This window comes from Tasmannia lanceolata, unplaced genomic scaffold, assembly GCF_043159265.1.
Source record: "Tasmannia lanceolata isolate RefF3 unplaced genomic scaffold, GAP_Taslan_0.1 ptg000016l, whole genome shotgun sequence".
NCBI lineage: Eukaryota > Viridiplantae > Streptophyta > Magnoliopsida > Canellales > Winteraceae > Tasmannia > Tasmannia lanceolata.
Window position 1 is genome coordinate 7,771,765 of NW_027518693.1, and position 24,148 is coordinate 7,795,912.

General features: G+C 38.2%; 1 protein-coding gene across 5 annotated transcripts; it reads left to right on the top strand.

Moving 5' to 3' along the window:
- The first annotated feature begins 16,220 nt into the window (after window positions 1-16,220).
- Window positions 16,221-23,653, top strand: LOC143847787 (sulfate transporter 1.2-like). Of its 5 annotated transcripts, none has more exons than XM_077356550.1 (14): window positions 16,221-16,438; window positions 19,281-19,656; window positions 19,741-19,789; window positions 19,898-20,105; window positions 20,486-20,660; window positions 20,746-20,811; window positions 20,900-21,013; window positions 21,143-21,259; window positions 21,348-21,474; window positions 21,610-21,896; window positions 21,996-22,186; window positions 22,678-22,760; window positions 22,870-22,946; window positions 23,160-23,653. In XM_077356550.1, the coding sequence occupies exons 2-14, from the start codon at window positions 19,324-19,326 to the stop codon at window positions 23,307-23,309; spliced, it is 1,977 nt and encodes a 658-aa protein (XP_077212665.1). In that variant the 5' UTR covers window positions 16,221-16,438; window positions 19,281-19,323; the 3' UTR covers window positions 23,310-23,653. The 5 variants fall into 5 exon arrangements, with proteins under 5 accessions (XP_077212665.1, XP_077212668.1, XP_077212664.1 ...); XM_077356553.1 differs by lacking the exon at window positions 16,221-16,438 and adding an exon at window positions 16,546-16,737 and having other exon boundaries at window positions 19,324-19,656; XM_077356549.1 differs by lacking the exon at window positions 16,221-16,438 and adding an exon at window positions 16,548-16,737.
- Window positions 23,654-24,148: the final 495 nt, after the last annotated feature.

Below are 24,148 nucleotides of genomic sequence, written 5' to 3' on the forward strand. Positions count from 1 at the left end.
AATATTCCATAGAAAAGATAAAGTAGGGTCATAGGCTTACAATTTTCCTTGAAAACTTGAATATTTTCTAACTCACCTTGTCATATATGGGCCTGGTTGATTTCAAGATAGGTTTCCGTTGAATAACACCTTGTCCCGGATACACCGTTGCCAGTAGGTTGTCCTGTATCCATTTTAACTTTTGTTCATTGGCACTATTTTTATCCTGAGATTATTTCTGTCCATTGTTTGCTCGACATTGTACTATCCAGGAATTAGTTTTGTCCATTGTTTGGTTAACAATTTACTATACTGGTCTATACTAGCATATGCATGTTAAAAAAAGAGATCAAATCACAAAGCTCTGATCCCACTTGTTGAAAAAAGAAATCAAAGCATTTGATACCACTTATTAAAGAAGAGATAAAATCAAAAGAAGCAAAAAACATAAGAACATGAAGTAGGGAGAGAAACATTTCCCTTTTGTGAATATTTTCATAAAAAAATATTTACACCACCCTTCATGTTTACTCCTCTCTTTACGTTTTGCAGTTGCCTCTTTTTATAAAAAGAAACCCTCGAAGTACTATTCCAAGTCAAACTAGAATCCTAACAAATGAATGGGCAATTGTCTCTTTTTATAAAAAGAAATACTTGAAGTCCTGTTCCAAGTCAAACTAGAATCCTAACAAAAACAAGTACCAACCGTCCATTTTTCTCCTCACAAATGAACTCTAAAGCAAACCAAATACATAAAACAACTACAAACTTTTTACCAAACTAGGACTCATAATTTCATTAGGATTCAACATGTCCATTCGCATCGGCTCAACCCCTCCGACGCCGTGTAGAGTCGACGATGACTCAAACACTCCCCCTAGCGTTGACTCTTTACTGGTCATGCCAGGCTCCTTTCTAAACTTCGCAGATTTCTGTAACTCAGCGAAATAAGCAAGGGCTACGAACACATGAACCTTCAGAACTTTGCCTATTGGATTGAATGTCTCGTCATTGTCTTGCCCGTATTTCTAATAGAATCTCCAAACTACAAGTCTCACCTTGAATCTCTTAACCTATCCATCCGCTTTGCTATTTACCTTGTACACCCACTTACAGGATATAGATGACACTCCAGCACGTAGTGGAACTAGAACTCCGTATTCTATAGAAATAGAATCAAATGGGCAGTTAAAAAGAAGCTTTAATCGCGCGTTGATTTTTATAGGCCTTTTAGCTTGCTTATGGGATGTTTGTATAGCATGGGACCAAGACAATGCCAGTCAGAATGGTTTCCAAGATCAATGACCATTCGAATACATGTGCCACCTGTATTTCCACAAAAAATACATGACTCCGATACATACACCCTGTTGATGAGAAATATGAAAAGAAAGCCTAAAAAATGCCCCTTTTGGGTTAGTTTGGTTGGTTGCACAATTTCTAGGGTTTACTTTGCCTTTTGACTGGTTTTGGGGTGTCATGTCATCTAAGAGTGGTGTTAGGTCGCACATTTTTTATTTCAGCTTGGAGACTAATTTGAAAAAAACGTTGGTTTTCGCTAGGGCTGCAACTCGAGCCGGGTAAAACCCAACCCACATCGACCCGACCTGTAAATACCTTGGGTTGGGTTTAGATTTCTCGGGTTTCGGGTCAGGTCGGGTTTAAGATCCAAAAACCCGGGTGAATCTCGGGTCAAGCCGGTTTTGAAGGGGCCCGACCTGACCCGAGTTACTTTAGCTTTTTTTTCTTAAAACTTAAAACTCATATATATGCTTTGAGAAAACTCATGCACGCACGCGTCTCTCGTAAAGTCCTCTCTCCCCTCTTCTGTTCGTTTCCCTTTTAGCCTAGGGTTTCATTATATTCCTCTCTCCTTTGATATATTCTCAAATCTGAATCTCTCTCTTCCCTTCTTCCTACGCTTGCTCACAGAAGAGGAAAAGGCTGGAAAAAACATTGTTAACATAGGTAAATCTATCTTCTTCTCACTCCATTTTTTTAGGGCTCTATTCCTACATAAATAGTTTCAATACAAGAAATCTGGGTTGTGGTTTCCCCTTCCTTATCTCTTTGATGAATAGTATTGAATATCTCTATTTTCTGTTTTGTGGATTGAGATGTGAGTGACAATGTGGGAGGAAAAAAAAGGAGCTTGTTTGTATATGCCATAGGCTGAAAAGTGAAAGCCCTAATTCTCTCTCACTCTCTCTGAAAACCTTAATTTTTTAGATCCATTTCATCTAATCTCCCTCTGATTTTCTTAAAACCCTAAAAATTTAGAAAACCCCCAAAACAAGGGTCGATTGACTGTGGTCAATAAGCTTCTAGTTTGAAGCCTAATTTGGAATCCTATGTGAATGGTAAGTGTTCATCTTTCATAAGCCTTTCGAAATTGCATTTTTGTTCTGTTTATACTTTGAACCTGTGCCAATTGAAATGTCTGAGATTTGTTCATAACTCTCAGCCTTAAAACCGAATTAATGAAGTTCATGTGTTGTATTGGAATTTATCTCTTTGATCTCACCTCATATGAACAAAAACTAGTGCCCTATTAGGAAGAATCCAAAAGCAATTGTTCAAACCATAGCATGCAGTCTAGGTGTTCGTATTTTGGTTAGAACAGGATAAAGGCTGAACGTTTTGGCTTGGGTTTTAATCATTTCTGTCACCAAAATGCCAACTGGAGACAAGCTAGGTGTTTGTATTTTGGTTAGAATGGTAGTGTTTGTTGTTTTTACATGCAATCTCAGTAGTGTTTGTTGTTCTCAATCTCCTCATTTCTCATTGCTTTTTTTTCAATTCTCCCCTGCAGGTTTGTTCAAAAGCCTAAAGAAATCTCATTGGATTAGTGATCACACCTCTTTTGAAGTGAGTCCCCTTATTGAATGATGATGGAGGATGATATTAACGAGAACTACGATATTTCGGTGAGAATTGCTTCTTATTTGTTTATTATAACGATTTATTTTTTCTTTCCTGTAAGATTTACTTTTTATTTTATTTCCACCAAACTTAAGAAATGGTAATTTGTGGATATTTGTTTAGGTCTTGGATTCTTTTGAAAATGCTACTAATACTGTTAGCACTCCTGGGGACTCCTCGACACAAACATCTAAAAAAAGGGCATATCCAACTAAATCTATTGTATGGAATCATTTTACCAAGGAGAAAGGACCCGATGGGATAGTGTAGACACCCCATTTTGACCGTGCCCTGCACCTCCATGTTTTGTGCTTAACTTTTTCAAATCAGTGTGTTAGGACCCTAAATTACACTTTAGGCTAGCTAGGGTCCCACCAAGGTCCCTGTAAAATTTCGTCAAGATCCGAGCGCGTTGCCTATTAAATGAGCCGAGGTAAGTGTCGTGTTGCAAGTTTATAAGGGTAGCGATTTAGCCAAAAAAGGGGGTGCGTTGGAACCTAAAAAGCCAGTTCAAATTTGCCATAATGGGTTGTCCAGGGAGATACGGGGGTATACGGATTAGTGTGTAACAAAATTAGTTAGGGGAGAATCTTAGGAAGCTTCCTGGGAAGCTTCCTAGGTGGTTAGAGAGCTTTTAATCTCAGCCCTTCATTGATAAAGGCGGTTTGAAAGGCTAAGATAAAAGGAGGAGAAGATATTTTGCACAAATTTTCTTCCCCCTGTTTTCTACTTGGACCACCCCTGCAGGTTAAAAGTTGTCAAAGATTACCCTAGAGAGGGCTGTCTAAGTAAAGAAAGGGGGAGTCTGCATATATCATTCCCCATTTTTCTTTAAAACCCAAACGAATTAAGGTTTTTAAGGGGAGACCCATTTTCTGGAAAAAAACAGAGAGGAAGAGAACTCCGGCCATCTCCTCCGGCCCCACCATCTTCTCCCCTCCGGCTCCATCTCAGCCGCACCACCTCCACCTCTATCCCACTACCTGCAGCACCCAAACCCAATTCCACCACCATAACAGCCACCTCCCTTATCAAAACCCCATTTTCTTCTTCGTTCCTCTCCCAGCCACCACCCATCTTCTCCGGTGGGCTTGCCGGAATCCGGCAAAGCCATTGGAGCCACCATCATCTCCCACCATCTGCAACCCCCATTCCCATTTCCCTATAAACCCTCTTCTCTGGCTCCATCTCCTTTAACTCCGGCCGGCCGTACTATCAAACCCCCTCTCTCGGCATACCATCAAACCCATTTCGAAACCCATTTTGTTAGAAACAAAGAGAGATCAGAGAAGAGAAACAGAGAGAGAGAGAGAGAGGGTTTGGGGATTTTCTTCTTCTTCTTAATCTTCTCCTACCACCACCATCTTCTACTTCAATCCCATCTTCTCCTTCCACCTTCCACCTTCACCTTCTCCTCCATCTTCGTCAGCCAACACCACCGCCATCTCCATCGATTCCGACAAGCTTGCCGGAATCCGACCTCCCCACCCAAATCAACCACCACTCCCCCTTTTTTCCATTTCCATTAACCCATTTCAACCATTAACTCTGGCCGTGCTCCGATCAACCTCCAAAACCCACCATCATCAACCTCCATTTCTGATCTCTGCAAATCCATTTTCTTCTCCCCATCCCACCTCCACCGACCACCTTCTTCTTCTTCTTATATATCTCAGCCACAATCCTAACCTCTTAAACCCACCTTCATTTTTATCCATTCAAACCCTCTTCCATACAAAACCCATTTTTATCGACCTCACAGCCCCCATCCCACAATTAATCCCCACAAATCAGCCACCATTTTCGGCAAACCCCATTTCTCCAGCCACCTCTAGATCTGCCCCACGCTACCTTCTTCTCTACCCATTTCAACCATGTCGGCTTAGATGTGCCGTTCATCTCCAACCGATCTCCATTTTCATTGAGAAACCCAATCCCATCTCAGATCTCTCCTTTGGGATTACTTGGGGTTGTGAAAAGAGCAAAGAAAAGAGGGTCGGTTAGGGTCCTCTGCAAAAAGCTTGGAAAGAAGGAGACTAAGAGCCTCCATCGGTTTCTGCGATCGACTCCGGCAAGCTCCTCCGCCATCTTGGGGGCCAAATTTCGAAGACATCCGTCCATCTCTTGTTAACACCATCTCCTTCTTTCTCAGCCACTCTGGTAATTTTCTTATCCCTTTTATCTATGATTAATGGGAAAATCATGCTTGCCATGACTATTTGGGTTCTGTGATTAATGCTAATATCTGATCTGAACTTGATGAAATTGGTTTGCTATATCAGATTGTTTGTTGAGATTTTGTGGAAATTTAAAGGGATTTGAAGCACTCCATAGTCTAGGTTCTCAAAGGTTCTCTAGGTCCATATTTGATTTTGATTTTCCCGATTTATCATTGTTTGAACCAGCAGCCAACTCAAGATAATACTTGTTTCTTTGATAGAATGGCAGTGCCTAAATACACTTTTGGGATGATATAGCTCCCCTTCATGCAGGCTTCACATTTTGTTGTTGTTGTATATCCAATGGATTTTGAATCTTTGGCATATGTGTTAAAAGCATTCCTAATGTTTTGTTGGGTATCTGTTCTTCATGATGGTGATATCATAATCAAACAAAAAAATGATGCTTATCGTATTCTGTGTCATATCTTCCTTGGTGCAGAGTGCCTTTTAAATTGGGTAGCATGGTCTAAGAGTCTAGCACTCAGTTTTATCCCTCCATGATCTGTTTTTGAAATTTTTGGTGTACGTTTCCAAACAATTTAGAGGTGAATGTTTGCCCTTCATGTCAGTGGAACCTTAAGTTCTCATGAGCTTTTAACGTGTTTTCATGTGTCTGAGTTGGCTTAGTTGATATTAAATGTAGGACTCTCGTTTTCTTGTTAGTTTTGGGTTATGAGCATTTGAAGCTTTGAATGTGAAATCAATAAATCTTTAAGCAACTGTCTTGTTAGGAATGCTACCTCAAAAGTTTGATTCTTTTCTTGAGCCCTGTCAATTCTGAAGTTATTTGCCGATGTTGATCGAAATGGTTGGATACAGTTGGATTCGGGCTTTTGTTCCTGGTGTTGAACCTCACATTTTGTCTTGACTGGGTTTGTATGTTGGAGTGGCGTGAAGAGGGGTCATGATGTGTAGGTCTCACCCTTTGGATTTATTTTCCCAAAACTGAGCTCTCGGGTCGCCTTTGAGAGCTCATTCCGAGTACCTTTTCCCCCTCTTAGATCTTAAGCAATCGGCTTCTTTTCAGTGGAATTGCAGGATTTATCATCTCTGTCTTGTTATGATCCACATCATTTGCTTTTTATGATTGATAGGAAAGTAGAGAATGACCTTATTCTTTCTTAATCCCAAGAGCGTTCTACTGCGGTGGTTTGTGTCAGAAAGAGGGGTGTAGAGGGAATTTAGATGCGGCTTCTTGATATAACTTTTCATCATGGTTTGGGTTCCTTAATGCGAATATCTGAATTACACGTACTTTTGGGTTTGATCCTGTAGTTTTTTGGCTCCCATAATTTTGTGTTCTTATCAAGGTAATAAGATAAAAAGCACGGGATTTCAACTAACTGACGGTTTGAGGACTGTGATGGGGCTACTCGGAGCCCCTCCTTTTTATCTTTTCCCTTTCGGGTTTTGGTATCAATATTCGGGTTTATTTGGGATTTCTTGACCAAACCCTTGTCATCTTGATTTTTCATTAGAGCTTAAGTTTTTCACAAGTATTTGGCATTTCCATCAATTTTTGGGAATTTTCCTCTTGGGTTCCGGCGATGATGGAATATTTCTTGAGCCAGCCTCTTCCCTTCCTGCCTTAGAGTTTTCGCAGGTTAAGGGATTCTCTCATCTTAGAGTGTTCAGTCAGTTAGGACCGTTCCTAAGTGACTTGTTTAGTAATTCTTCTTATAGGGTTTTTGTCTGTCCCCTTTGTTTAGAAGTCTACCCTTAGGGTTAGAAGCTTTTCATCTCTCGTTTGTTTAGGTTTTTTTCCTCGCAGATTAGATATCGTCTCCTTTGGAGATTGATTAGGGCTCATTAGTTTTGTTTTCGTCTCTTTGAAATTGTTCTTTTCTTTGGGATTTTAGTCCCCCATATTTTGATTTCTTTCCCCTTAGGCTTTAGGGATCCCGTTTTCCTCTAAATTACTCTACCGCGATATGGTGGGTAAGGAGACTCTTCTCTCGGATCCCCTTTAGCTGAAGGGTGCTAACACACTTTTTAAAAGCCAAAAATATAAAAGCACTTCAAAAACATTTGAAAACATAAAAAACCTTTAAAAAAAATCTAAAGTGTTGAGTTTTATAGCGTATTAGGAGAGTTCGTTTCGAACTACGTTGGCTTGATCCTCTTCTAAGAGGTACGTAGTGCAGCTTGAGATTCTTATCTCAGGTCCAGCCAAACTTTGTAAATAAATCATTTAACCATTTTAAAAATACCAAAAATCTTCCAAAGCATTGTTTTTTCGAAAAAATCTTCCTCTAGAGTTAGGACTTTGTCTTAGATAGAGAGTTTTAGAGTTAAGGTTTTGTTTTGATTTGTTGTCTGTTTGTTGTGTGCTTGTTTTAGAGTTAGGAGTTTGCCCTAGAGTTATATGAGCGCCTCCGTCCGGTCAGTGGGCGATTCACATCGCCGACTGATGACTAGAATAGGATGCGTTAGTCAACCCTTTGTTTTCCTTAGGAAATACAGCTTAGTTATACATAGGTTGTAGGAACCACCTGCATTAGCTTAGGGCTAATCTGCATTTAGTTAGGGCATATAGGGTGTCCTAAAATCTACAATTCACTGGAATTTAAATAATCGTTCAAGAAGCTTTAATAACTAGTTCGGTCTTTTAGATCGAGTCTACGATAGAGGTCTAGGTGTCTTAGGCATCATAGCTCAGAATAGGCTACGTTGCCTTGATTCTCCTGGAGGCGGGGATACGTAGGCTTCTTTAGATGAACATCAGACCATCCGAGGACTCGGGCTAAATCGTTTAGAGTTTTAGGATTTGTAGTGTTGTTATTGTATATTTCGTTGTGTTTTCTTACTTTCTTGTACTGATCCTATACTTTAGCGGTAGCATGCATGTGTTCGTCCACCAGAACTTAGACACCTATTAGGCATGTCACTCATAACCTAGCTGTGCTTAGGTGACATTTATTTTGGTTCTTTTGTGTGTGCTTATTTTCATCTCCGAGACATGCATGATTAGATAGATGTTTTCTCGGAGATGCGTGTTCCCATTTCACATGATTTTTGCCTAAAACTCTTCAAGGTTAATAATAAATGGCATAAGAGACCAAGTGTTCGCACTCGGGCGAATTAGGGGTGCTCTTCGGACCTTCTCCATTCGTCATCAGGCATGGACCTTCTGTATCTCTTGTTATCTGTTGCAAAGAGAGCATTTGTTTTTTGTTCCATGGCGTATCCATGGATGGCGACTCTAAGTTATTTTCAGATATATCTTGGTTTCGAGGCCTGGCTCCGGATCAGGATGTATCTCTTTCTTTTTATATCTCCACTCATGCTATGCTGTGAGGGTGGCAACAGTTTCGAGAGTTCATTGGTAGAGCTCTCCTTCACGTTGTGGAGATCTAGAGGGTGTGAGGGACTCGTTTCCTCATCATCCTAGGATCGGGGTCCACAGATAGATGTGAGGGCTAAGTGTAATTATTTGCATGCCCAAGTAACAGTGGCACTACTAGTCTTAAACTACATTTGGATAATGCATGCATCCCTTATACCTCACGAGATAAGAGCCAGAAGGGAGTTGGCTATTTTAAACTCGTTAGAGATGGTGATGATGTGGAGGAAGGGGCGGGTCTTATGCCTTGGATGTTTGACCAAGATCGAGCTCGAAGAGAGTTGGCTATTTTTATAATTAAGCTCGAACTTCCATTTAACCTAGTTGACAAGGATGCCTTTAGAGATTTTATTATGGCTAACCAACATCGGCTCAAAGTTATATCACGCACGACTATAAGGAAAGAGTTGTTGAATATGTATGGAGAGGAGAAACTTAAACTGAAAAGATTAATTGGTGTATGTCATCGGGTTTCTTTAACTGCCGACATGTGGACATCTAATCAGACTTTAGGTTATTTATGCCTTACAGCACATTTCATTGATGATAATTGGAAGTTACATAAGAAGATTCTAAATTTTTGTATGGTTCCAGCTCCACATGGGGGAGATGTTATTGCGAATGCAATTGAATTGTGCTTGATTGATTGGAATATAAGGAAGTTAAGTAACATTACCCTAGATAATGCCTCAAATAACACCGTTGCTATTAGGAAACTTGTTCCGGTTCTTTCAAGGAAAGGCATGTTACTACAAGAAGGTCGATTTTTTCACGTTCGTTGTGATGCACATGTCATCAATCTCATAGTGCAAGATGGGCTAAATAAGATTAAAGAATCGGTTGATGTTATTTGAGAAAGTGTTAAATATGTTCCGAGTTCACAAGCAAGAAAATAGTTGTTTGAAGAATGTATTTTACAAAAGAGGCTTTCAAGTAAGAGAGGCTTATGCATAGATGTGGCTACAAGATGGAACTCCACCTTTCTTATGCTAGAGTCTGCATTACAGTTTGAGAGTACCTTCACTCGCTTACAGACACGAGATGCCATCTTTGCAAGAGAAGCCCCTACTGTTGTTGATTGGAAGAATGCTGGAGTTATTTGCCGATTATTAAAAGTCTTTTATGATGCTACAAAGTTTTTCTCTGGGCATAAATATACAACTGCAAATTTGTATTTTCATGAGGTTTTTACAATTCAAGAACACTTGCTTGGGATGGCTATACACGAAGATGTATCTATTAACCAAATGGCTACTAAGACGCAAAGTAAGTTTGATAAATATTGGAGGGAGTACAATGTGATGCTTGCTATTACAGTTGTCCTTTATCCTAGGTATAAGCTTAAATATTTGAGTTTTATGTACCATCTTATCTATGATACGGATGAAGCCGAATCACAAGTTTCACTTGTTAAGTATGAGGCCTTTAAGATTTATGATGAGTATGTATCTGCCTATAGTTCAAGGCGAAGGCGAGTTTTACAGTCGGTGGAAAGATTCTCAGAGGTTGACAGTAGAACTTCTCCTTTTGGTGAGAGGAGGATTTCTAGTTTACAAAAATAATTTTTCAAGATGAGTGCTGAGAAGAATGATGTTGGGCCGACATCAGAGCTGGAACGATATTTGGAAGAAGAGAATCATCTAGATGATCCTAAATTCAACATTTTGAGCTGGTGGAAAATTAACAGCTCAAAGTATCCTATACTTTCTCAAATGGCTCGTGATATCTTGCCGATTCCGGTATCTACAGTTGCTTCAGAGTCGGCTTTCAGTACCAGTGGTAGAGTTCTTGACAAATACATAAGTTCAATGAGTCCTGGGGTTGTGCAAGCATTGGTTTGCACTCAAGATTGGCTACGAGACGTTAGATGTGATGGTGATAATGATGAAGAAATCGAAGTTTATCAACATGATAATGATATTGAAATCATTGAATCAGGTAATGTAACTACACATTTGCTTAGATAATTATAAATATGTTTTAAAAATTCTAATGTATTTTCTTTTCTTTTTGAAGGTCTTATTGATTCTCGACCAATTCCATAATATGATAACAATCTTGAGCTATGCCATAGATGAGGTAAACTTCATACATAAATTCTTTTAGATAATGACTGACTATAAATTTCTTTGGATAATACTCAACTTTGTAATGCAAAAATTCACTCATACTTCGTGTGTTTCTTTTTTATGCAGAAACCTATTGGAATTCTTTTTGGTGCAGAAAGCCCTCTGGGGAAGCATTAACAATGGAATCAACTACATTAGCTTTTAAGTCTATTAGGCATATTTTGTCTTTTTGCACTTAATTTTGAGTAACTTTGTTTTTTCAATGTTTTACATTTCTTTAGTTTCTTGGGACAGCTTGGTTTGCAGTGGGCTGGAACAATACATTATAGTGGTTTTGAGCAACTCTGTGCTTAATATGATAATTATATTTTGATAAGTTTCGTAATATGGCATTCAATATCTCATTGACCTTATATCAGAAATCACCTTCATGACAAGAAAGATACTAGCAGACATGTGAGGCAAAGTGGTTAGTTGAATCTAATTATCAAATCCATATTCTTTGTAATGATATTGTCATATTGGAAACCCTTGGAATCCTTGTGCTAAACTTGTTTTTAGTTTAATTACAATGTGCTCAAAATGTATCACTGTTGTAGTTTTATATGATTTTAATTGACTGTTTCTTGTTAGAATTGTTAGAAATCTTTGTTATTTAATTTTTGCTTCAGTGGCACTGCAGTGATAGTGTTGTATATGCATGCTCAGCTCTCTTCTGAAACTATGTAGATGATGAAAGAATGTCTTTTAACTGTGTATTCTTTCCTTTTGATTCACTTGGAGCACTTGTAATTCAGATGCTGAATATTATTAATTTTCCATCAAACAGCTAGAACGTGGGCTTCATAGCTTGGAACCTGTTGTGGTAGAGCAACCTTTACTACAAAAAAGTTTTGTGACGAGTTGTTTTCCTCTGGATAAGACGTCCAGTAAGTTTACTTTCCTTACATGGCCTACTAAAGACATCCAGTATGTTTAATTTCATTGCATGGCCTGCAATTTCGTTCTTTTTTTGTTTTTTGTGGTCATCTTCTTTGTGTCATTGAAGAATCAGATTCATTATTAATCTCTTATCTTTGCCCAACTTTCCATAACTCATTGCTGATTTTTCCTCAATGTGAGCCTGTATAAGAAATATTCATGTTTAATTTTTAATTTCTTACAGTGAAAATGATTGCTTGCCCATTCTAGAAATGAAGTTGCCTTGCCAAACAAGAGTTTTCCTTAAAAAATTGCGCCAACGTGAAAAAACCCGACCCGACCCGAGATTTATCATGGGTAGGGCCGGGTTTGGGACTCGTGGGTTTCCCGAAAAAAACCCGACCTGACCCCCCCAACCCGAGTTGCAGCCCTAGTTTTCGCCAAGTGGTCTTGGGTTTTGATTCCCTCTCTCTCTCTCTCTCCTCTCTATATGGGTAATAACACTCCTCAGAGGAAACTACATTAATTGACAACCAAACACTACTTCCATTACTCTACGAGTAGACTACTCCACTGTGATTACACATGTTGACTACTTCAATATTCTAATTCACAACTATTCTACATGGCAACCAAGTAGCCCAAATGGGGAACTATGGGGGACTTGAGGAGCAACGCATTAGTCCCACCATACTTTAAGCTTCCACTCTGAAAACCCGAGTTAGTTGGGTGTTTTGGGATTTAGTCAAGAGGCTCCAACAAAATCCCATTCTCGATCTTGTGAAAACGCTCACCTGAGAATCCTTCCTAAATGGGTAGAACTTCAAAATTCTAATAGGCAACTCTCCCCCCTCCCCGCCCTCATGAAAAATTACTAATATACCCTTAACTCGTAGATAAATAAGAAAAAATACATAAAATCTAAATAGGAAATAAAACATAAAATACCCATCACGAAAAATGACCAGAATACCCTTGTCTCATGAAAAATGATAAGACATGAAAAAATTAGGAAAAAATCCTAACAAAAGAAACAATTCTAAAATACTCTTATGCCATAGAAAATGGCCAAAATACCCTTATGTCATGAGAAATGAGCAAAATACCCTATCTCATAGAGAATTAGAAAAAATTAGAAAATTTTAAAAAATTGAATAAAAGTCATAAAATACCCATATGCCATGGAAAATGACCACAATGATCACATCTCATAATAACCACAATACCCTTAATTATCTCATGGAAAATAAGAAAAAATAAAAAAATAAAAATCCTAAAATCCACTTATCAAAATTACCAAAATGCCCTTATCTCATGCAAAATTCCCAAAATACCATATGGAAAAATGTGAAAAGGGAAAAAGTAGAAAAACTGACAAAAAAAATTCCTGAAATAGGAAAAAAAATTAAAATACTCCTATGTCATGGAAAGTGATCAAAATACTCTTGGCCAAGCAAATGTAGAAAATAAGAAAATAGAAGAAATAGAAAAGATCGTAAAAAGAAAAAAAAATCATGTCATGCAAACTGACAAAAAGGTTCGTATCTCATAAAAATGATCAAAATACCCTTTATCTTGTGGAAAATGAGAGAAAATTTAAAAATCTTAAGCATAAATAAATCCTTAACCATCCTATGTCAAAGGAAGTAACCAAAAATTCCCTTACCTTTTGGGAAATGATAAAAATACCCTATCTTATTGAAAATGACCAAAATAGCCTTATTAGATAAAATGACACAAGTCCCCTTGTCTCATAGAAAATAATTAAAATACCCTTATCTCATTGAAAATGACTAAAATAGGCAAGTACAGTATGCAATTTTTTCGAACGATTCCTATTTTCAGTATTTTGTCATCCATCTCTCAATGTTTGTTTTGGTAGATAAGCTGGGGTTTGACGGACCCCTACGAGATCATTAATAAGATATGAATTTACAATGGAGTGTAGATGCCCTCTCAACTGTCTAGGAATACAATATCAAGTAGGGGAGGGGGATAATGGGCAGGGGAATATCGTCTCCTTTACAGGGACAATCAATTTTGACAAATAATTTACCACTGCATTAGGTTCTTGCCAAGTGTGAGTTACTCTTCATGTTTTGAAATAGTGGAGGGCATGTCTAATGGCTGCAATTAGTGGCCTTAGTCGCCTTGAGCAGCTGTATTTTCCATTCATTACGCAGACTTGATCCATATTTCTTCAACTCCTCTCTGTTTCGCTAGAGATAATCCTTGGTGGATGGCGCGGATTCTAGAGCGTATAATCAATATTTAGGGAAAACATGTTGCGAACATAGCCGCCAGAGTCTCTTATTATGCCTCCTATTGCTGCTCCTCCCATGACTAGGGATGCATCTGTATTTAGCTTGAAACATCCTCTCTCTGGCTTCTTCCAGCTGCATGTGTTCTGCTCAGCTTGTTTTGGCATGAAAGGGTAGCATGTTACGGTCCTGAGTGGGGGCCCGCCTAGGTATGGGACTGGGTGGGACAGGTTTACAGGGCCTCATCTAACGCGTTCCATCTGGAGCTTTTGGCGTATCGGTAAGGGATCTACTTATAAATGCCCTTGGAAGAAGAGACCTTTGTTAGAGGTTATCAATGAAAACCTACAGGCATTCAACTCTCGGAGTATTACTCATACATGAAGTGGGGCAAATTGTGCAGCGAATTATCTCTCAAAAAGGATTTGTGTATATAAGGGAGAGGATATGCCCCCCAATCATTCCACCACATCTTTTGGACATTGTAACTAGAGATGTCCATCAGCTCTAAAAATAACTACAATAAAAGATGGGATTTGCTAGTGTCCATCGCAGAAGGCATTTCACGGATGGTCTGTTGCATGTGAGAGCAGCCACATCGTGAATGAAGACAAAATCTGCTGAAAAGTGAGCATGTGTGGCAGTTCTCACATGCAATAGACCATCCGTGAAATGCCTTCTATTATGGACGCTAGCAAATCCCATTTAAAATAGGGAAGTGATAAATCCGCCCCTTTGTGTTACTTGGAACACCAGGAGCAGTATACGTGGCAATCAGCCACATTGAATTCTTCTGACGTGATGTCCATCAGCTCCTCTGCAGTCATTGATACACAGCTGTTGGGTGTCCCAAGTGATTAAAAGGGGCGGATATGTCACTTCGCTAAAAAAATAAACTTAAAAAAATTTGTAACTTATTTATGCTTTTATTGCTAAGATATAATCTTAATGATCAACCTTGGGTCCCAAATGGCATACATGTGATCAAGACCATTGATCAACGTGGACAAAAATAGATGGACTGGCTTTACGAAACTAGATGGGTTAACCGTTGTTGACAAGCTCATATACACGGATTATTTGATCGAAGTCACAGGATCACCTAACTATGGTGGGACCCTCCCCAATGGGTTAGTTAACGATTCGATCATGTAAATGTGACATACAAGGTTATCAATCACCTTCATTAATGTTTTGCTTGTTTTTTGGGTAGGGCTGCAACTCGGGTCGGGCGGGTCGGGTTTTGGAGAACCCAACCCTACCCGAGAAATATCTCGGGTCGGGTCGGGTCGGGTTTTTTTTCGGAAAACCCACGATTCCCAAACCCGGCCCTACCCATGATAAATCTCGGGTCGGGTTTTTTCACGTTGACGCAAATTTTTAAGGAAAATTCTTGTTTGGCAAGGCAACTCAACTCATAGAAGCAGAAATTACACTCACATTACACTTGAATCAAACAATGATGTAATTACACTCACATCACACTTGAATCAAACAATGCTGTAATCAAACAATGTTGTAATTACAATCAAACAATGCTGAATCAAACACTTGAATCAACTCAACTCATAGAAGCAGAAATTACACTCACATACAGTAACAGTGGGTGTGTGGGTTTTCACTTTTAACTTTGGGATAATTACATTTACACCCCCTCTAGTTTCTGACACATCCACTTCCACCCCTATAGTTTAAAACGTGACAAATACACCCTTGTAGTTTCAATTTGTTTAAGGTTTGCCCCCTCAGCTGAAGGTTCGTCCATAGATTGAAGGGTTAGGATGATCCGATGGAGCTGATTTTTTGGGCACACCATATCTATGTCAGGACCCATCAAATGAACGCTTTGGATCATCCAAATAATGTGGGCCCTTACCCGAATCCAAACACTACCAAAAAATCATCCAAATAATGTGGGCCCACATTGTTTGGATGATCCAAAGCGTTCATTTGATGGGTCCTGACATAGTTAGGGTGTGCCAAAAAAATCAGCTCTATCAGATCATCCTAACCCTTCAATCTATGGACGAACCTTCAGCTGAGGGGGCCTACCTTAAACAAATTGAAACTACAAGGGTGTATTTGTCACGTTTTAAACTATAGGGGTGGAAGTTGATGTGTCAGAAACTAGAGGGGGTGTAAATGTAATTATCCCTTTAACTTTTAACTAACAATAGAAAAAAATGTACATACTATAACTTATGTAACTCGGGTCGGGCCCCTTCAAACCCGGCTCGACCCGAGATTCATGCGGGCTTTTGAATGCTGAACCCGGCTCGACCCGAAACCCATGAAACCTGAACCCGACCCAGGCTATTTTCGGGTCGGGTCGATGCGGGTCGGGTTTTACCCGGCTCGAGTTGCAGCCCTAGTTGTGAGGCCAAAAATTCTCCGGGATTTCGTTTGGAAAATAATGATGAAAGTGAAAGTCACCAACAATTTGGGGATTGGAGCTCAATTCCTTGTCGCAAGGGTTTCCTCTTTATTTTCTAGACTAGAAGCCCTCTTCTTCTTTAGTTGCCATCTTCAACATTTGGACATATCTCCTAAGATATAGCCCTCTTCTTCTTTTGTTTTACTCCCATCTTATTTTCAAAGAGAAGGAGAAAATGACCATGCAGGACATAGACCCACTGGTACGTTTAGTCTATGAATATTGTTGGTCATCCCAAGTCTGACCTCGACCTTTCATCAACTATGAGGAAAAGACATCCTAAATATGTAAGTTATAAATTTTTACATTTCTGCATCTTCTGAATGAGACCTCAGTTTGGCTTCAGACCTTGGCCTAATGGGTCTCTAATGACCCATTAGATCAATTAGATCAACGGTCCCAATCACGTATTAAATCAATTGAACATAAATCAATTTTTCTCCCTTTGTTCTAAATTTTTGAGGTGTTGTTTAGAGGAATCTGAAACAATTTGGCTTTTTCTTTATGGACCCTTTTTCTCTCTAGAAATCATCCTCTTGGTGCACTATCGATGGTTTCCATGTAAAGCTTTTCCCTCCTAGGAAAGGTGAGAGGTCAATAGCCTTTTTTGCCTTTTTGGATATATAATGTAAAAATAACCCTTTTCATAGAATTGTATTGGGTTTTATTAATTTAATGAATATTTTTAATAATCTGAAGAACCAAGAGTCTGGTTTAATGGCTTGATTGAATAATTTGAATCTGTTCAGCTGGCTTTTGAATTTTACCATCAGGTATGATTTACTTGCATGATTAGAATTTATGGGTATTTTTTTTTCCTGTGGTCTTTTTAGGTAAAACCAGAATTGGGTCTCTGATTGTTTTGAATTTCCAATACAATTTGATATTGAACTTTTTGTGTGTTTTAAAAAAATTCATCATTTTATGAATCATCTCTCTCTCTCTCTCTCTCTCTCTCTCTCTCTCTCTCTCTCTCTCTCTCTCTCTCTCTCTCTCACATGTTGGTGGTGCATAAGAAATGTTACTAGTACTGGGTTTCCTTGAAATATGGGTTTCTCTTTTTGTTCTTTTGGCTACTTCTCTGTGAGTCTTTTTAATTTATAAGAGTGTATGCTGATTTTTTAAGGGGTTGTCCAACTTTGTAACTTTATCTGTTGGAATGGCCATTAGAACTTCATTTAATGGATTTTGTTAATTTTCCTTTTTTATCTACATGCAAATTAAGTATTTTCAGTTGAGAAGCTACAATTATGCACAATAGAAAGCCAAGACAGTTAAATACAGTATGAATGTTGTCTATGAAAAATACAGGGACCCTTTTTCCATTTTATTGAAATGGACACAAAATGCAGTATGAATGTTGTCATGCCCTCAGGCGGGGAGTAGAAGTCGTACTTGGCTTTGGCTTTTCATGACCAATTGTTTAACAGCCACGACAGAAAAATTCCTCAAACATGATTCTCTTTCTGAACTTTCCATGGAAAATCAGATCTTTCTTAAATTAATATTCTGGTAGGGGTCCGCCTAACCCCAGCTTGCCGATCAAACAAAAAAAAAAAACACAGATGTAATCAGAACAGCCAAGTCAACACCTTTCTTAACCATCTGTTTAAGTTCATGACTACAATAATATGCAAGAAATATGTCAGTTAGGTTATAATTAAAAATAATAATTACTTTATACTTAGCAATTGATGCAATGCCAACATGGCAACCATGTCATGCCTAGGTGTATTTGGTGGAGTTTCAATGTTCATTCCCGCATTAAAGCTTTTGACCGATTTTCAACCAATGTTTTGGGCTATTAAATGGCAGAATCATGGAAATGATAAACCACAAAGTTGTAGGTCTCTTTGAGATCTTTCCAACAAGTATTTGTGCTCGAAAATTAGCCCAATTGTTAGAAAATTATAGCAATTTTAGTGGACTGTGTCAGTGGATTCCCAAAACAGTCAAAGTTAGTGAGTTCCAGTGCAATTAATGTTATTTAAGTCCCTAAGTTAGCTAGTGGAGAAGGTTGAACGAATTTTCTTTGGTTTTCTTTTATTTAAGGGGTTAGAAACCATCTTTAAGGGGGATTTTGGATGTTGATAAACTTATTAAATTGATGGAATATCAATTGGGTTGAGCATTGCTCCCATATTCCTCTTCTTCTCTTGGATGTGATCTTGTGTTCTAATTTCTCTTCTTCTTCTTCCCTCTTAAGCACCCGCGTTAGCAATCTTGTATTGGGTATCTATAAGATCTAGGTTCATAGTTATGGTGCCTTATCACTCAGGGAACAAGTTTGACCTGCAATTCTGTTAAAGATTATATAAGGACCTTCTCTATTTCTATTTTAGAGGGGCATAAGGCTCTGTGTTGGAGTACTTGTTGTCAATTCCTTCATTATGGTCCCTCTGTTTTATTATATTGTATGCAATTCTCCAACTTCCCTTCTTAAATCAAGCACAAGAGAGCCTTTATTCATGACCATTCTCTCATAGGTTAGCAAGATCTCAGATTCAGTACACCCCTGCTGATTTAATTGGGTAATTATCTCTATTGACTTAACTAAGTCCCACTTACTAGATTGCTTGTTCTAATTTATCTGCATTCTGTTATATATTTGAGATTTGGTTGAATGTTTGGTTTCATATTTTCTATGTCACAAATATCTCCGATACTTTCAAAATATAGCATTTTTATCGCGAGAGTTTGATAAAACAAAAAAATTCCGGACTAATCCCGAGATTTCTTAAATATGGCAATATTTTTGTTCTTATCATAAAATATCCCGATAATATCGCGATATTATCCTGATATTTTTACGATATTTTATTTTATATATTTTTATTAAATTTAATATTTTTATATATTTTTTAAATAATGTTAATTCTACCGTTTATTTCCCTATATAAACCCGGAAAAAATAATAAAAATTAATCTATCCCTAGATTTTCTCTTGCCGAGAAATTCCCGAGAACGACATTTGTGACATAGCATATTTCTATTAAATTTATTTGTGATGTCTTCTGATTTAGATATCTTTGTATATATGTAACGCTGTAGTGTTTGTTACTTTCACTTGCTAACACATATTAAGGACTGTTTGGGACTTTACTGATAGAATTTTGTGACGTCGTACAGGTGAATACTTTGTTCTTGTATTCACCTCTAATTTTAGTCTCAGATGGGTCACTCTGTCTCTAATGATCATGAAACAAAAGAATTGGACATCACCACCCTGAATTCCACACATAATGGGGATGAATTTCCATCTGTTCACAAGATGAGATTGCCCCCTCGTCAAAAGCTCATTACGGAATTCACTTCTACAATGAAGGAAACGTTATTCCCCGATGACCCTTTCCGCCCTTTCAAAGACCAACCAAGGTCAAAAAAGTTTATCCTAGGCCTTCAGGCCATATTTCCCATCCTCGAATGGGGGAGACACTATAATTTACAGAAATTCAAAGGAGATCTTATTGCGGGACTAACCATTGCCAGTCTCAGTATACCACAGGTAGATAATTTTAAGAACCAAGTTGCCTCCATTTCCTAACCAGCTTAATAAATTCTTTAATGTGAGATTTGTTCTATGAAATAGGACATTGGAAATTCAAAGCTTGCGAATTTGGCTCCCCAATATGGGCTATGTAAGTTACTCATTCCCATTTAAGTTTATTATTTTTATTTAACAATAACATACTGACTTATTACCAATTGATTTCATGGAAAATTTTGTCTTTTATTGAATGTAACAGACTCTAGTTTTGTTCCACCGCTGATTTATGCCTTTATGGGGAATTCGAGAGACATTGCCATTGGTCCGGTAGCGGTTGTGTCTCTGTTGCTTGGAACTCTGCTCCAGAATGAGATTGACCCTATCTCCAATCCAGTTGAGTACCGCCGGCTTGCATTCACCGCGACTTTTTTTGCTGGTATTACACAAGCCGCACTTGGGTTGCTCAGGTAACTAATATAAATTTCAACCACCCATTCCTTTTGAAATTACAAAACCAGAACTCCCCACAAAATTAAGGCCCTGTTTGTTTTGGATTTTGAGAACTGATTGTGAGTCCAAAACTCATTATTGGACTCAAAATTAAATGATACTATACTAAGCCATTTTTGTGATTATATTCTGCACTGTGTTGTTAGTACTTAGTACCACATTGCTTTGTTTATAACCACAAACTTCTGATTATTTATGGAGCCAATGTCTGCATGCTTTTCTCACTCCATGGGGATGCGATTTAGCCTAATTGTTGATAGCTGTTCTCCTGTGTCCGATCGTTCACCACTATCACTATTCTATGTTATAATATCAAAAACTTTGGTTACATTTTCAGGTTAGGATTTTTGATAGACTTCCTATCTCATGCTGCCATTATTGGGTTTATGGGTGGGGCAGCCATTACAATTGCCCTACAGCAGCTCAAAGGTTTTCTTGGCATCAAGAAATTTACCAAGAAGACTGATATTGTTTCTGTTATGCGTTCGGTATGGGGTTCAGTACACCATGGGGTGAGGAATTATCACTCTTGAAAGTTGAATAAAATAGGTGCAGTCAGTTGCATTTATTAACCATTAACCTTTACTACATCTACAGTGGAACTGGCAGACAATACTAATAGCAACGGTATTCTTGGCTTTCCTTCTACTAGCCAAATATCTCGTAAGAGTTACTCTTTGCGCCATATAGCTTGAACTTTATGCTCGTCTAAGGTGTTTTTCCCTAATTCTTACATAATTTGATGTAACAGGGGAAGAAGAGAAAGAACCTTTTCTGGGTGGCTGCGATTGCGCCTTTGATCTCTGTTGTTCTATCCACCTTTTTTGTATATATCACCCATGCCGAAAGGCATGGTGTTCAAATTGTAAGTAATCAACTTTGAATTGAATGAAAACTCACAACTCTTCTTGAAAACTTAATGGAAGTGTTTTCTTGAATTATTGCGTCGCAATAAAACCAGTACAGTACTAATATTGCTTCTGATGTCTAAAAGGTGAACCACATAAAGAAGGGTATAAATCCCTCATCTTTGAATCAAATTTATTTCACCGGTGGATATGTTGGGAAAGGTTTCCGAATTGGTGTTGTGGCTGGTATGGTGGCCTTAACGGTAAGTCAATTCCAGAGTTCAAGACTATGCATACAGATATTAAAATTACATTTCTATATTCTAAAACCAAATGCTATGGATTTATCAGGAGGCTGTAGCGATTGGAAGAACATTTGCATCCGTGAAGGACTATCAATTGGATGGAAACAAAGAAATGGTGGCCCTTGGAGTGATGAATGTTGCTGGTTCAATGACTTCTTGCTATGTGGCAACAGGTGAAAAAGCTAAGTTAGAGCATATGTATGTATGTATGTACGTAAACTTCGACAAGTTTGCCACAACAATCTGTTATTTCAAAGCTCCTGTTTTCTTTCTTTCTACTCTTGGATTGATTGGTTTCCATTTTTCAGGTTCCTTTTCTCGCTCTGCGGTGAACTACATGGCTGGATGCAAAACAGCTGTTTCTAATATCGTGATGTCGGCTGTAGTATTCCTAACCCTAGAATTTATCACACCCCTCTTCAAGTACACTCCGAATGCCAGTGTTTCATCTATCATTATTTCAGCTGTGATCGGCCTAATAGACTATGAGGCAGCACATCTGATTTGGAAAATCGATAAATTGGATTTTGTTGCCTGCATGGGAGCCTTCTTTGGTGTAATTTTTGCATCTGTTGAGATTGGCCTTTTGATTGCGGTAAGAAGTGGATTATCCTTTCAACTAACTTTCATTTGCCCACCATGATCTGCTGGATACTAACTACTAAAATATGTTTTCATGATCTCTTACAAACAGGTTGCGATATCATTTGCAAAAATCCTTCTACAAGTGACACGACCAAGGACAGCTATACTTGGGAACCTTCCCAGAACAACCATCTATAGGAACATTGAACAGTATCCTAATGCAAAGAAAGTTCCCGGTATTCTGATTGTGAGAGTTGATTCAGCTATCTACTTTTCCAACTCAAACTATGTTAAGGAGAGGTATTGATGGACTTGATTGTGCCTCCAGATTTTTCAGTTCAAAGAATATATTGCTAGGAATGGTGTCATGATTTACGTATTTATATCTAATCAGACAGAATTGGGTCTTCAAGTGGTTCATTTTTTTAGCAGACTTCAACAGAGAACCCAAAATTTAAACAGCAAGCAGAATATCACACTCGCAGTAGATAATTCTGTAACAGTGACATCTTAACAGATGCAGCTAACAAATTACAGTGTTTGGCTTACTAAAACTATGTTCTTTTATACTTCCATCATTCTATTTGACTTACTAAAACTATGTCCTTCTATAATTCCATCATTCTATTTGATGTTTTTGATTGATATGATCAAAACCTAAGTGGGAAATTTTACTGTCAATTCTACCTACTCTGTATCAGTCTTATGCTGTTAAGTAGGTTTAACCCCACATGGGCAATTACAAATCCCACAAGAACATACTAACAACATTTAAACATGTTTTCTTGCAGGATCCTGAGATGGTTGGGTGATGAAGATGAACTGAAAGCAAACGACGAACCACATATTGAGTATTTGATTGTGGAAATGTCACGTAAGCAAATCTGAGTAGTCTTATGTTTCCTTTTTTTAACTTTTTCATTTGTAAACATGTTGAATTCAGTTGAGCCTAGACTTATTTTTACGACTTTTTTATGTTGCAGCTGTTATCGACATCGACACCAGCGGCATCCACGTCTTAGAAGAGTTGCACAGGAGTCTCCAAAAGCGAGACGTTCAGGTGAGCAACCACACCATAATCCCATAAAGAAAAAATGAAAACAGGAACAGAATTTTATACATTTTCTTTCCATGAATTATGAAAATGCCCACCATTTCTATAAATTACGCGATTTCCACTGAGGATGAGAAAGCTTAATGAATCAAACCATGTACTAACTTCTACGATTATTAGATTGAAAAGTACCTCAAAATTCTCATTATGTTTCAACAGCTTGTTCTAGCCAATCCCGGGCAGGTGGTGATCGACAAGCTCTACGCGTCCAAATTCACAGACATGATTGGCCAAGACAAGATCTTCTTGACGGTCGCGGATGCTGTGATGACCTGCTCTCCTAAGATCATGACGGCTGAAGATGTCTGAGAGGATCAGGACACACCTAACTCCCTTGAAAGAGAAAACTCACTATGGGATGAGACTGAAAGCTTAGAGAGAAGGCAGAGGAAGGGTGCAGGAATGGATTAGATTCATGGGCTTGAAGGAGAATTAAAAATATGAGAGAAAAGGTTGTGTATATAATGATGAGTGGGGTGGCGAAAAGAGATAGGCAATGGCGTTCCCTTCTGGAAGTGTCAAAAGTGGTGCACTTTCTGTTTTTTTCTGAATTTTAAAAAGGAAATGACTTCCCTTTAAAAGTTAACTGTTGTATTAGGAAATGACAAAATTATACTTGTTGTGTTATAAAAGCTACCAAAGTTAGTAAGCAACTTTGGCCAAACTACCAAGTTGCCTTGCTTTAAAAGAAACTACCACTCATTAAAAGAAACTATTAAGTCACTAAGTTGTGGATATAATACTCTTTTTTCTAATTCTTACCTTCTTTTTTTCTTCCTGGTTTTAGTGATTTTTAAGGATTTTTTTATCTAGGAAAACAATTATTAAAAAGATCAATCAAATAATATTCCATAGAAAAGATAATGTAGGGTCATAGGCTTACAATTTTCCTTGAAAACTTGAATATTTCCGAACTCACCTTGTCATATATGGGCCTGGTTGATTGCAAGATAGGTTTCCATTGAATAACACCTTGTCCCGGGTACACCGTTGCCAGTAGGTTGTCCTGTATCCATTTTAACTTTTGTTCATTGGCACTATTTTTATCCTGGGATTATTTCTATCGATTGTCTGCTCAACATTGTACCATCCAGAGCTCTGATCCCACTTGTTGTAAAACGAAATCAAAGCATCAAAGCTTTGATACC

Bases quoted from the DNA above. Each gene is read 5' to 3' on its own strand.
- LOC143847787 (XM_077356550.1), top strand. From the start codon at position 19,324: ATGGGTCACTCTGTCTCTAATGATCATGAAACAAAAGAATTGGACATC. The intron at 19,790-19,897 runs GTAAGTTACTCA...TGAATGTAACAG, and splicing joins GGCTCCCCAATATGGGCTAT to ACTCTAGTTTTGTTCCACCG. The intron at 20,106-20,485 runs GTAACTAATATA...TTACATTTTCAG, and splicing joins GCCGCACTTGGGTTGCTCAG to GTTAGGATTTTTGATAGACT.